Here is a 13,619-nt window from a genome sequence, read left to right on the forward strand (position 1 = left end):
TTAAGTTGCAGGAAGGCCTGAAGCGCCAAGGCCTACCAGAAGAAGAAGAGGTCACAACAATATCTAACGACCCCCAGCTTCAAAAAAGCGACCCCGACAGCAAGAACGGAAGTCAGGAAACAGAATGAACAACGACCGTGAGTTCACTGTTCTCACACGATCTCCCAGTTACATACTGGAAAAGATCAAGAAAGCTACCTATTACCGACCTACTGTACGACAACCAGAAGATCGATCAGGCATGCCTTATTGTGCCTTTCACCAAGCCAAATGTCACGAGACCGATGCGTGCTGGGGGCTAAAGCATTACCTTCATGACCTCATCGAAGCAGGACATATCAAGTAGTACACCAACATCGCTGATGGCGATCTGCGCCATAAGCTCATAGCTCGCAGAGTGAGCAGTCGATCTCCACCTCGCCATGATCGTCACAATGTCCAAGCTTGCTCCCGTAGTAGAGGACGACCAATAGATCGCCCCCGCCACGAGCGTCGTCAGCATTTGTCAGATCGAGACAATGACAGAACCATTCACATGATAACGTTTCAAGATGATTCAGTAACATCATCCAAAGAGAAAAGACGGCGTGTAGGCGCCCTTCAAGAAGTTTACCATTTTTCTTCCCAGGCCGCACCTGCCCCACACAGTTCCGGTCGTAGTTTAGATGATATCACTTTTACGGAGGCCGATCTCAACAAGGTTTGCCTCCCACACAATGACGCACTTGTAGTCCACGTCAAAATTAGTGACTGGACAGTCAAGCGTGTCTTGATAGATCCCGGTAGTTCATGTGACATTCTGTTCTACCATACTATTCAAGAGATGAATTTGCCCAAGTCGGTCTTCATAGACCCCATCGCTCCTCTTTACGGGTTCAACGGCTCCAGAGCCGACCTAATCGGTGACATCTTACTCACAGTTTCTGTGGGATCTAGAGAGGACAAAGTCAGCTTCAATACGCACTTCAGCGTTCTAGACATTAAATCGTCATACAACGCCATCCTAGGACGGCGTTGGATTCATCAAATGCAATCTATATCGTCAACATTGCATCAAGTTCTCCGCTTCCCAGGCCCTAGGGGCATGATGGAGCTTCGAAGCAATCAGCTCGAGGGTTATCATTGTAACCAAATCCTCTCAGCGAATAAGACTGCCGACCTACCTATCAACACAAGGAATGAGCCCACCAGTTACACAATGGCCAAAGACTTGATCGCTGAGGTTAGAGCCAAAGCACCAACACAGAACGCTGGGAGCTCCATTAAGAAGGTCTATTCATCTGTTCAGACCCCATAAGTCACTCAAACCATTGTTGTTCCACCAGTCAGGACCCCAGAGGTCACTCTAGTAGTTGTTGCTCCACCAGTCAGGACCCTAGAGGTCACTCTAGTAGTTGTTGCTCCACCAGCCATGTCCCCAGAGGATGCTCTATCATTTGTTGCTCCGCTTGTCAAGACCCCAGAGGTCGCACCATCATGTGTCACACAACCAGCACCGATTCCAGAGATCACTCCAGCCCCTGTTGCCATGACCACAGAGGCCACTTCAGCTCCTGTTGTCGTCGCCACAGAGGTCGCTCCAATTCCAGCTGCCAAATACACCGTCCCTCAGAACGGCAAAGCGTCGCCAGAAATCAATCTCTTAGAAGATGCATCATCGTCAAAGGTAGCATCTCAACCTGCAGACAGAGAGCGAGTGAACCTAGGAACAGAAGATGACCCTAAGTTCGAATACGTAGGGGCTAACTTAGACCCTACATTCAAGGCTCAACTTGTAAACTTTTTAGCAATGAATAAAGATGTTTTTGCTTGGTCGTATATCGATGTACCGGGTATAGATCCTAATGTTGCATGTCATAGACTAAATGTAAATCATAATGCTAGGCCAGTTCGTCAGCGACCTAGACGGTTATCTTTGAGATTTCAAAAAGCAATCAATGATGAGGTCGACAAACTCAAGCAAGTCGGGTTCATCAGAAAAGTTGATTACCCAGACTGGATCGCTAACATAGTAGCAGTTCCAAAAAAGAATGACACAGTTCATCTTTGCGTTGACTTCACTAATGTTAACCAAGAAACACCTAAAGATAGCTTCCCTTTGCCTAGAATTGACCGACTGGTGGACCAGACCTGTGGCCACGAGCTCATGTCATTTATGGGTGCATACAGTGGATACAATCAAATCCCACTCGCTGAAGAAGACCAGGAGAAAACATCATTCATCATTGAACAAGGAATTTACTGCTACAACGTCCTCCCGTTCGGCCTCAAGAACGCTGGAGCGACTTATCAACGGCAAGTCACTGACATGTTCCAGGACATGTTAGGGGATACCATGGAAGTCTATATCGACGACATGGTCGTCAAGAGCAAGAAAGCAGGTGACCACCTCACTCATCTTGAGAAAGCGTTCTCCAGGTTACGCCGGACTCGAATGAGTATCACAAAGAGGGATCGAAGCTAACCCAGACCAAATCAGACCGTTCTTAGACATGCCCGATCCACCGACGAAGAAGCAAATACAGAAGCTATCAGGAATATTGGTTGCAGCACTAAACCGATTCATATCCAGGGCGTCAGACAAATGCCGACCGTTCTTGCAACTTCTTAAAAAAGGTGAGCAGTTCTCGTGGAATGATCAGTGCCACCAAGCGTTCTCCACCCTCAAAGAGTACCTGACTACACCTCCCGTCTTGGCAAAACCAATAGATGGCGAAATGCTGGGGCTGTATCTAGCAATCTCAGACTTTGCCATCAGCTCGGTTCTCTTCAAAGAGGAAAACAACTCAGAAAAATCGATCTATTTTACAAGTAAAACGCTCACTCCAGCTGGAAAGAATTACTCTTACATTGAAAGAACAGTACTCGCATTGTTATATTCTGCACGAAAGTTCAGACCTTACTTTCAAGCGCATCCAATCAAAGTACTCACCGACCTTCCGTTAGAGAAAATCCTTCACAAGGAGAACAAGACAACTCGCATGGCAGTATGGGCCGAAGAGCTCGGGGAGCACCACATCTAGTTTGTCCCACGTACCTCACAGAAAGGACAAGTCGTATAGTTATTGACACGTATTTACACGTCTAGTTATTGACCATACATAGTGGAACGAGTTGTAGGCAATGGAGCGTACTGGATCAAAACCCAAGAGGGGAAATTATTGCCATGCCCTTGGAACACTTATTTGTTAAAGAAGTTTTATCAATAAAAATACATTGTTGTATATTCCATGTTTTCATTTACTGTAAATTCAAGTTTAGCTTACTTATGTATTACAACCTACTCTACCTAATCTCGTCGATAAAGTACCAAACTCGCAATAAGAGCATTACTAGTATACTGGCGCAAGACTTCCAAAGATCGTCTTGAGTTTTCAACGCCTCAATGAGCGATGCTTTCATAAGCTAACACGCTCTCCGTGAGCAGCACGCTCTCTTGAGCTAACAGGCTCCAGAGCCTCTCCAATTCTCACTAGTTGAAGACCTATACTTCTAGGATCAACTAAGTGAGAACGCTCTCAGTGAGCGATACGCTTTCATAAGCTAACACGCTCTCCATGAGCAGCACGCTCTCTTGAGCTAACAGGCTCTAGAGCCTCTCCAATTCTCACTAGTTGAGGACCTATACTTCTAGGATCAACTTAGCGAGAACGCTCTCAGTAAGCGATACACTTTCATAAGCTAACACGCTCTCCGTGAACAGCACGTTCTCTTGAGCTAACAGGCTCCAGAGCCTCTCCAATTCTCACTAGTTGAGGACCTATATTTCTAGGATCAACTCAGTGAGAACGCTCTCAGTGAGCAATACGCTTTCATAAGCTAACCCACTCTCCGCGAGTAGCACGCTCTCTTGAGCTTACAGGCTCCAGAGCCTCTCCAATTCTCATTACGCTTACACACACACTACGCTCTCAACGAGCCTCTCGCTCTCTTGAGATCACAAGCTTTATAGCCTTTCAAATTCTCCTCAGTTGAATACCTTTAACTTTAGGATCAACTTAACGAGAACGCTTTCAACGAGCCTTACGCCATAGTAAGCTAGCACGCTCACCTAAGCTACCAGGGTTCACAGCCTATACGGTTCTTACGGGTGAGCAACTTACATATAAAAACGCTTAGCTACAAGCAATCGAGAATAAGCAAAAACATGCATTTCATACACATTCATCAATGGAACTGCCCGACCAACGCCAGGAAACCAGTTCACGAATCCACCGATCTGCTGGGTCTACCCAGGAAATCCAGATCGGTATTTCTTACAATTTTAGTAAAATGTCGAACTGCCGCTTTCGTAGAAACCAGTTCACTGCGTCTCTGTACCAAAAAGGAGAACTGCTCAGGCAAGCCTGAGAACTCAGCTCTATTGTTTAACTCTCATACAGAGAGGAGAACAGACAAAGTACTCACAAATTTTCAACACTTACAAAGACAAGATCGGAAATCACTATCAAGGAGCAGCAACGACATGCTTATCCTTCAGGCAAAGATCGGTCGAGGGAGTGTGCCTTGCGATTCAAAGACCACGCGCGCATACCCGCATTCGAGCCCCACAATCACACGCCTTTTTCAACTGGAGATACTTCTCATCCAGTTCGGCATATTGGATACAGGCCACGTCATACGCATCTTGCGCTTTGCGCGCAACCCCCTGACATTGCTTGGCATACTCCGTAACTTCAGCCAGCTTCCCTTGCAGATCCTTCATCGCATTAACTAGCACAAAATTCTCATTAGCAGCATCTTGGTACTTTTTGGTCATTACTTCCAGTTTCTTCTTGTCAACTCCCCATGCAGCTCGCATACATCCCAGCTCGCCTTGCGCATTGACATCAGTACTAGCACGTTGCACAACGTTCTTCAGGTTGTCGTACCCCGCAAGAAACTACAAGTACAATACCAAAATTAGAGTCGCCCGATAAACAAAAGAAAAACATAACAGATGAAAAGCTCACCAAACAACACGCCATGTCCATGGTCCCCAACAGTATACCCATATCTTCGTCTTCAACCTCAACCTTATCACCATCCAGTACGATCCCTTTTAGAAGGCTGGTCCCTATGGGTGCTGAGTGAAAACTACAGTCAGAACATTTCACAGCACGCTTCTTCCCCGTCTTCCCCACATAGAAGAATTCGCTCCCTACGTCCTCCAGACGCTGGGGCGAACTCTCACTAGCGACATGGTGGCCTTGACCCTGGTCGCTACGTTCCTCCCTCAGCAGCCAGATCGGCCTCATCCATCTGACGGGAGACCTGAACACAATGCCACCAGTCGGGCGACCTGAACTCCTGGGTTGCTTGTTACCCTTAGCTTCTGAAGCAACAACTTTCCTCTTGCCACGATCACCATGCTGATGAGGGTGGAACTCCATCTCTTCCATTAAAAGGGGGGAGGTTTCCCTCAAACTCCCCTCACCCTTAGTATATCTACGACACCTGGCCATAATGAAGTCTACAAACGAGGCCAACATTAAGCGAGTTAGCAACCAAGACACAGTTTTTCTGATCAAGAGGAATAGCCAAATACGGAAGCCAACATACCTGAGTGAGCAGCAAAGAAGATGACGCACAATGGTTTGGAGAATAAGGGATGCAGCAAGAAAAAGAGCAAATGCCTTTGGTCTTCTAGGAACAGTTCTACTTATTCTCAAATAACGTATCTTCCCTAGGCACGCCATAATTACATCGAGACGCCAAACGTCAGGCCACCTGGCAGCCATTATTGCACATCTCCAACCGCTCATATTCCTACACGTGTCATGCACGTGCAGAAATATGTCAACTCTCCAAAATGCAGAGCACGGCATACGCCCTACTATATACGCAGTTCAGACAGAGTCACTGATTCTTGTTAAACGCGACCTACAACGCTAAAGACAAATAAAGGACAAGACGCTTACTCAGGACCACAAGTTACTTAAACTTACCTACTTTTATAAGGAGTCACCTACGCAACCAAACAGATATAACAATATCAAGATTCATACATTCAATCATGCGGGAGGTAAACAAAATGGAGAAGCAAACAACAAGCATGGCATATAAGCAAAAAGACAAACTGGTCGAACAAACCCAGACCACAGCTTGCATCTTAGTCAAGCTGCTGAGTCTACTCAGGAAATCCAGCTCGACTAACCACCATTCATCATCACATTGGCACCCCAGACCAATACGGGGCACCAGGTCGTTCAGTGTGTTAACAAACAGAAACAAGAAAAGCAAACTGCCCAGGTTACCCTGGGAAACCAGCTCTATTGTATCACAACTTACAAACATCAAAATTAACATACTACTCTCACAACTCGCCAGCTCCAGGTAGAACAGCCAAATTTTCAGCCGTCAGCGAGTCCTCAACCTCGGCATCCCTCTCCTCGATCACAATCGACACACCATCCACATCTAAGTTCACAAACACATCTGACATAACAGCTTTGGTTCGGGGTTCAACGACCTCTGGCGCAACGACCGCAGAAGTAAGAGCATCACATGCATCTCCCTATACCGGTACCGCTGAGGTACTGGGAGCCCCGCGTTCATGCTCCTCTTTCAAAGCTTTATAATCGTCTTCCAGCTCAACAAAATCAGCATCCAAATCGTCATACACTTTAGTAGCGTCCTGAGCAACTCCCTTGTAGTGTATGGCATAGTCATTCAACTTGCCAATTTCTACAGTAACACCATTAACGTTCTCCTCAGCAGCTTGTAGTTTCAGCTTCAGTTCTTCCACCTCACTATCATTCAACAACTTCGCCAACTTAAGCTCTTGGTGCTCCTTCTTCACCTCATCAAGCTCACGGCGATCTATGCCATACGCATCTTAAACCTCATTCAGCTCGTCTTTCAGCTTCACCACGGTCTCTCTATCTGATTCAGCGAACTGGGCAATCTCTTTCAGCTTCTGAAATCCACTTACAAGCTGCAATCGCACACATCCAATAGCAATCAGTTCCAGCAATTCTCATAAACGAACAAGCAAAACAAATCTAGACAGTTTCACTTACCAGACATTGCGCTATCTCCATTCGCTTCAGGTTATCAGCCAGCCCCTTGGCATCCAGCTCCTTACGGTTACCATCCAGAGCTATATGTTCAAGCAAGCAGGCCGATACCTTACTCGACCTGAAGCTGACATCAGTTCGCTTCACAGTCTGTTGCACCCCCTGCTCATCCAAGTACATTATTTGTGACTCTAAGTCCTCAGCAGTCATAGTCGACTTCCCACTAGCCTTACTTGGACCCTTCACCTTAGCCAGCAGGGTAGGCTCTCAAAGCACAGGGGACGAGCTCTGCCTGACCACAAAAGTTGCCAAGTCCATAACTGGTTCCGAGGCCTCGACCGGGTACTGCGAGTGGCTTTACCGCCAACTCGACCACCACCAAAACCTCCCCCTATACTAGAACTCTCCCCAAGCGCATGCTTCGCAGCTTTGGCAGCCTTTGCAGCATCCTGCTCAAACGCGTCTGCTTTCCTCTTAACCGAGCTGCTCCGCGCACGAGGGTTGAAGACCACCCTCTCCAGCTCCACAGGCACGTCAATCGACCCCCTTTCAGGTCCCTACCCCGACCCACCAGCCCCCGAGTCACCAACACCTCCGGAGGGTCGTTTAGAACCAGCGCGACCTCGATTCCTATCTTCCTTGGTTACCAAATCGCTTGTTCGTTTCTCCATCACTTCTTCAATAGCTTGACCTCGAGCCCTTTTCTTCTGAACTCTTCTTTTCTCCCTGATTGTTGGACCTCCTTTTTCTACAAAGAAATGAGCTACTTCAGGCAGTTTCGCTTGTTTATGGGCTCGAGTCAACCGTGCGAACCTCTCTATCTCCTGCCGATTAGTTCGTGTCTTTACAGCGAACTCTGCGAGCAGAACAAAAACATGGGTCAGTTAAAATACAATAACCCACCCATTAAAACAACATGAGCAAGACACTCCCACCCACCGGAGATATTGCAAATCCTAGTTTGCAACCTACATCCGCTAGCACAGTAGTTGCCAACTAACGGCAACGGCCTCTTGTTCCAAGCCTCGTTGCTTACACCGTACATCACACTGGAACACTTCGTCATAGTTTGCAAGCTAAAATTGAAATTATGAGATCGCTTTACAACGAAGTGCTCAGTAATATTAGATACCCCTATGTGATATTCACCATTAGCATCCAGTAGATCGAACACCTTGAACAACCGCCAAGTGTTCCAACAAACTGACAAGGGGATTTCCAACAGTGAGCTAAAAAATCACAAACCAGCTTCGAGAATGGTATTTGCATATGTGCTCTTAGCTGACCCTCACAGATTATTACCCCATCGTTCGGCGGGTTGTATTCCTCACTCCGCACATTTTCACTCGGCCCTGGTTCGTATATCTCCAGGTCGGGTACATCTATCCCGTAAGTTGCCCTCAGTTCGGGGAACGTACTCGCTGCAAGTTGATCCACAATCCCTAGGGGCAACTCACTTGAGGACGACTCCTCATCACAACCTGACGTGCTAGCCACAACACCCACAGAGCCAAATCGTATACTACCCTCATCTTCCCTAACTTCAACCTCACCATGCTCAGAACGACTTTCAAGACTCACTGACTCTTCATTATCCTCCTCATATTCACCATAACTTAAAGAAACTTCCTGAACCTCTTCCGATCGCGTATCGTCAGAGTCAGACATTTTTACGTTTTCTTCTTATCAAATACCCAAACATAAACAACAAAACCTGACACCGACCTACTTATTAGACACACAACACTTGCACAAGTAGAAATAAAACTAAAAATGGAAAAGCAGCGGTAGCGAAAGCACTCACCTGAGAAACCCTAGCTTGCGGTTTTGCTGAAGAAGAAAACAGAAAATAGCTTTTCAGTTCTCCCAAATTTGATTTTGTGCAACCGCCCGTTCAGTTCCCAAGGTATTATGATTACAACCTACGCCCTAGCCCGCACACGTGTCTTAAGGACCTGTCTTTTCAAGATTCCGGAAAATGCGGCAACACGTTTCCTCGCCAACTGCTTTGATTCTGTCACGTGCCAACCACGTGCCAACTTCCACCTCACCCAAGTCGTTATACAACATGACTCGACCCTTACGGTGCGACAGTCAGTTCCGTTCACACCAGCCCGCTCTTCCACTCATGCTCAACACGTACTATCGTTTTCTCTCAGCAGATCGCTTCAATATACAACACAATCTACTGAGAGGGGGCTGTGTAAGGGAGTAATATTCTCATTGAGGAATATTAAGCACGCGTTAAGTATAAGTAGAGATTGTAACGAACTCATATCATCGACCTCCAAGATTGATTCGTGAGCAGCTCGCTTCATGTAAGGTGGTACACTTCAGCTCGCTCAAGAATACCTCAAGTTGAATAAACGATCTCAAGCAGAACGCTTCGAGTAATGACATCATCCCTTATCCAGATGTAATCTTCACTAGAGCCATGCCTGTACTTCTAATCACCGTGATATATGAACTACTGCACCCACTCCCAATCATCACACAATTTCTACAAAAACCAACCTAACACACATTCTCAATCTCCACCCTATGTATGTACATGTCAGTGCACGTGTCTCGTGGATCTACATCCCCCTGTCTATAAATATCACCTACATGAACTACGTGAGACCTGATTTTTCTCTCCCCTAAAATTAAGAGAAGATACGTAGACAGTTTTCTCAACAACGAACTCGGTCTAAACCAATTCCCAAATCCTTTCCCCTCCATCTCCTTATTTATAACAGACAAATAAAACACTCCTTTACAGATGTGAAGATTTTTAGACACACATAAGAATTGAGGAAGATAAACTGACTAGGCCAAATGCAAGGCTCGATGTAGCGTAACTGGGCCACTTCGATACATACGTTCATTTTTTATTTTGATTTTTCCGATAAAAATACGTTCATTGAAATGGTATAAGAAATCTAATATTTTTACTTTTTTAGGGACCACACTTCCACACATGGAAACAACGCTTACGGAGTTTGCATAGAAACAAGCCCTTTTTTAAATTAATCAATGAACAGAAAAGTCTAATAATAATAAATAATTCATTTTTTCAACTTTTGGGTTGACAGAAAAATTGAACCCATCTTTTGCCGTCCCCAAAATTGATCTTCAATTAACAGAAGGTTCGAATTCTATTTTTTCTATTTCATGTTATGATGATGAATGAATTTGATTGTATAATCTGTAATGTTCAATTTTTTGGGTTGATGGTAGTTTAGAGAATTACTGGATTGACTAATTTTGTATCAATTTAGAAGGGTGTTAGTTTGTAAGAAAAGCAGGTCGAAATTGAACTCTACTTATAACTTAATAAAATTGATGTCCCATCTACCAACAGAAAATAATTTCTTATTAAAAGGGATTGATTTCCATCGGGTAGATATCTTCAATTTCAAAACCAGGCGCCGCCCCATCAATTTCCTTACGAGTTAAATCCCGGTTCCTACAACAGTGGTTCTATGTAGCATTTTTCAAAGTTTTCTGGTCAATCATTTACTTTAATTTTTTCTAATTGTCATGTATTGTCTTTCAGTTGCAATGGTATCTCCGTCAGACTCATGGATGAAGGAATTCAATGAAGCTTCAAAGCTTGCTGATGATGTCAGCGCCATGATTTCGGAAAAGGGTTCTTTGCCTCCATCAGGACCAGATACACAACGTCATTTCTCTGCTATCCGGAGGAAAATCACAATATTAGGGACAAGACTTGATAGCTTGCAGTCCCTTTTGTCCAAGCTTCCTAGTAAGCAAAAAATGTATGACACTCGGCCTTTTTTCAACTGGTATTATATTTCTTTTACAGTTTACTTGATTTCAAATAGCCTACTTCTAAAACAAATAGGAAACTAACAATAGTAACCAATTACTAATTCAATAAAATAAGCAATTAACTAGTATAGTATCTATGTTCCTGCATTAGAGAGTCAATTAGCTAGGACCTGTCAATTGAAATGATTTCAACCAAGCTCAGATTTAATAGCTGTAAAGCGCTGATCAAGATAATTTAAGTATACAGATATATGGAAATTAAGGAAAACATCCATCTAGCTGAAAATCCTGCAAGTACTTTGATTAAATAGCACCATGTACTTTGTGGAAAATGTCCATAGGGAACATTAACATTCATAAAGAAACTGTGTCTAGAAAGTCTATTTACTATTTAGGGTTGATATTTGTAAATTATTTGATATCATGCAAGCTAGTTAGCTAGATAGCACCGAGGTGTCATTTAGGATCATTATTTTCTGGGAGGCCATTTACTTTGTAGGTTGCAAATTGCTTTTTTCTGCAGTATGTTAACATGAAAAGCATAATAGTACTAATTATTGTTCAAAGGTTCAATTTATTAAGTCGTTTTGTCTTTTCGTTATTAAGATAATTTGTTAATTGCAAATAATATAATCAGATCGTTAACTCATTGAATGTTTTTCTGTAAGACTTAGTAAGAATGGTGGAGTCAAGAGCTATGCTAGTGATTTCTTTGTGCTCTTTTGAGCCAACATATTCTTCATTGTGGCTTTATGCACCAATGAAAGATATGCAGTTCATATTTTTCGATTGAGGGCAGTTTACATTAAAGCATTGTTTCCTAGTTACCAAACTGGAGGAATTTTATGATGACCTAAGTTCTTATGTGTAGACTATAAAAATAATTAAAATGCTAACCCTAATCGAAATGTTTTGGCTGGCTAGTTCTTAAATGTGTCACCTAATGCTATCATACATAGAAGCACGATAGACACGAATATTTGGACTCCTTTTTTTTTCCCCGGTTCAGGTATGTGCGCAAGTCATGTTGAACTTAATAAATCCATGTTATTCACCTTATCCTGAAGTAGTTTAATGTTTCTTTTGTATTTTATTTTTTTGAGTCCCTGTTGTTTATTATGCAAAAAGCTTTTAGGTATCTAAATCTTTAAGATGTGATGGGTGGGAATAAGGACTTTGTCAATGAAATATTGAAATTTACTCTGAAGTTTATATGTGATGGTGCTTATTTTAATGCACAGACCAGACAAAGAGATGAATCGACGGCGGGACTTGCTTGCCAATTTGAGATCAAAAGCAAACCAGATGGCGTCTACACTGAATATGTCAAACTTTGCTAATAGGGATAGCTTGCTTGGGCAGGATATAAAGCCAGCTGATGTCTTGAATAGAGCAACTGGATTGGACAACCAGGGTCTTGTTGTTTTCCAACGGCAAGTTATGAGAGGCACATTACTAAAACTTGCTTCAAAGATTTTTTTTTCTTTTTTTTTTCTTATATCCTGCTGTTCACTAATGGGGTTTCTTGCTTGATTTGCATTGAAAGCAGAACAAGATGAAGGTCTTGAGAAATTAGAGGAAACAGTGTTAAGTACGAAACATATTGCATTGGCAGTTAATGAAGAACTTGATCTACACACCAGGCTCATTGTGTGTTTCTTTTGAATAATTTGTTTTATCCTTTCTTATTTTATTGTTAATTCTATGATGTACTACTTGAATGTAATGTCTTTTGTACCCCAACCCTGCAGGATACCTTGGATGATCATGTTGACACAACAGATTCTCGCTTAAGGGTACGTGCCTATTGTCCTTATTGATTATTTCTCAAAGTGTGTTACATGTCCGTGATAGTTTGTTATAGTCCGTCCATATCTTCCTTGAAGCAAAATAGTTTCTTTCGCTTTATGTACTATATCGGGCATAAAAAGCTGGTGGTTGCAGATGAGCACCTTTAAAATGCTGCGGGCAAAGTGAAAACCTACATAAAGATTATTAATATCAGTAAACCATACAACATTTATTATTTATTATATAACTTTAGGACCCAAGTGTAGCATTTTTTGAAGAAAAAAAAAAAAAATAAAAGTCATTGCGTGTCAAATCCCAGGTTGGGTGCCATACTTGTTTGAACTTTAAATCATCAGTGCAATAAAATCTCATACATTTTTTGATAGATGGTTTCATTTGGTTAACCTTTGAATGAGTCCAAAAATTCTTATAGTTTGTGATTCTCAAGGAGAAGTATTAACTATTAACTGTTTGTTGTTGTGGAAGCAGAGGGTGCAAAAGAGACTGGCTGTTCTCAATAAGCGTACGAAAGGGGTTGCTCCTGCATGTGCATGCTGTTAATGGTCCTTGGGATCGTTATACTGGCTGTTGTTGCTTGGTCCTTAATCAAATACTTGTAATTAAACGGTGTTAAGCACAGAATACATGTCAGATTCGTTGTATTTTCTGACTGGCTGTGTAGCCAACTTCCCGCGTATGGTTTTTCCTTGCAGCCTCGTTGATTGGCTCCTTGTCTCTTTGGCTGAACTTGTCAGGTTGTTGTGAAGTATGTAATTGAGAGCTGTGTGTGTAAATTCCCAACTATTTTGTTTATAAAACAATGTTACTTGTTTTTGGTTTCCTTCTGTTTAATTCATCAAGAAATCTTCAATTTGAACTTGATGTGCTTCGTTAATGGTGTAAAAAGTTGGTTCTCTTACCTTTGGAAAAGATTGGGGACTGCGTTATTGAAGAAAACTTGGATCGTGGTTGGCTTCGAGACGTGACTCTCTGTCAGCCTTTGATGAATCATTCCAAAGTCCAAACCAGTAAAGCAAACCAAATGAAACTTTTATG

At 43.1% G+C, this 13,619-nt stretch overlaps 1 protein-coding gene across 1 annotated transcript; it reads left to right on the top strand.

Annotated features, from left to right (window-relative positions):
- The first annotated feature begins 10,229 nt into the window (after positions 1-10,229).
- On the top strand, positions 10,230-13,404 carry LOC147487066 (syntaxin-52-like). The gene is given in 7 exon segments (XM_086575295.1): positions 10,230-10,431; positions 10,537-10,759; positions 12,014-12,219; positions 12,322-12,422; positions 12,524-12,568; positions 13,053-13,095; positions 13,098-13,404. Coding segments are annotated over 7 exon segments (813 nt in total). The 5' UTR covers positions 10,230-10,322; the 3' UTR covers positions 13,184-13,404.
- Positions 13,405-13,619: the final 215 nt, after the last annotated feature.

The sequence above is a fragment of the Coptis chinensis genome, chromosome 7, assembly GCF_015680905.1.
Source record: "Coptis chinensis isolate HL-2020 chromosome 7, ASM1568090v1, whole genome shotgun sequence".
Taxonomy (NCBI): domain Eukaryota; kingdom Viridiplantae; phylum Streptophyta; class Magnoliopsida; order Ranunculales; family Ranunculaceae; genus Coptis; species Coptis chinensis.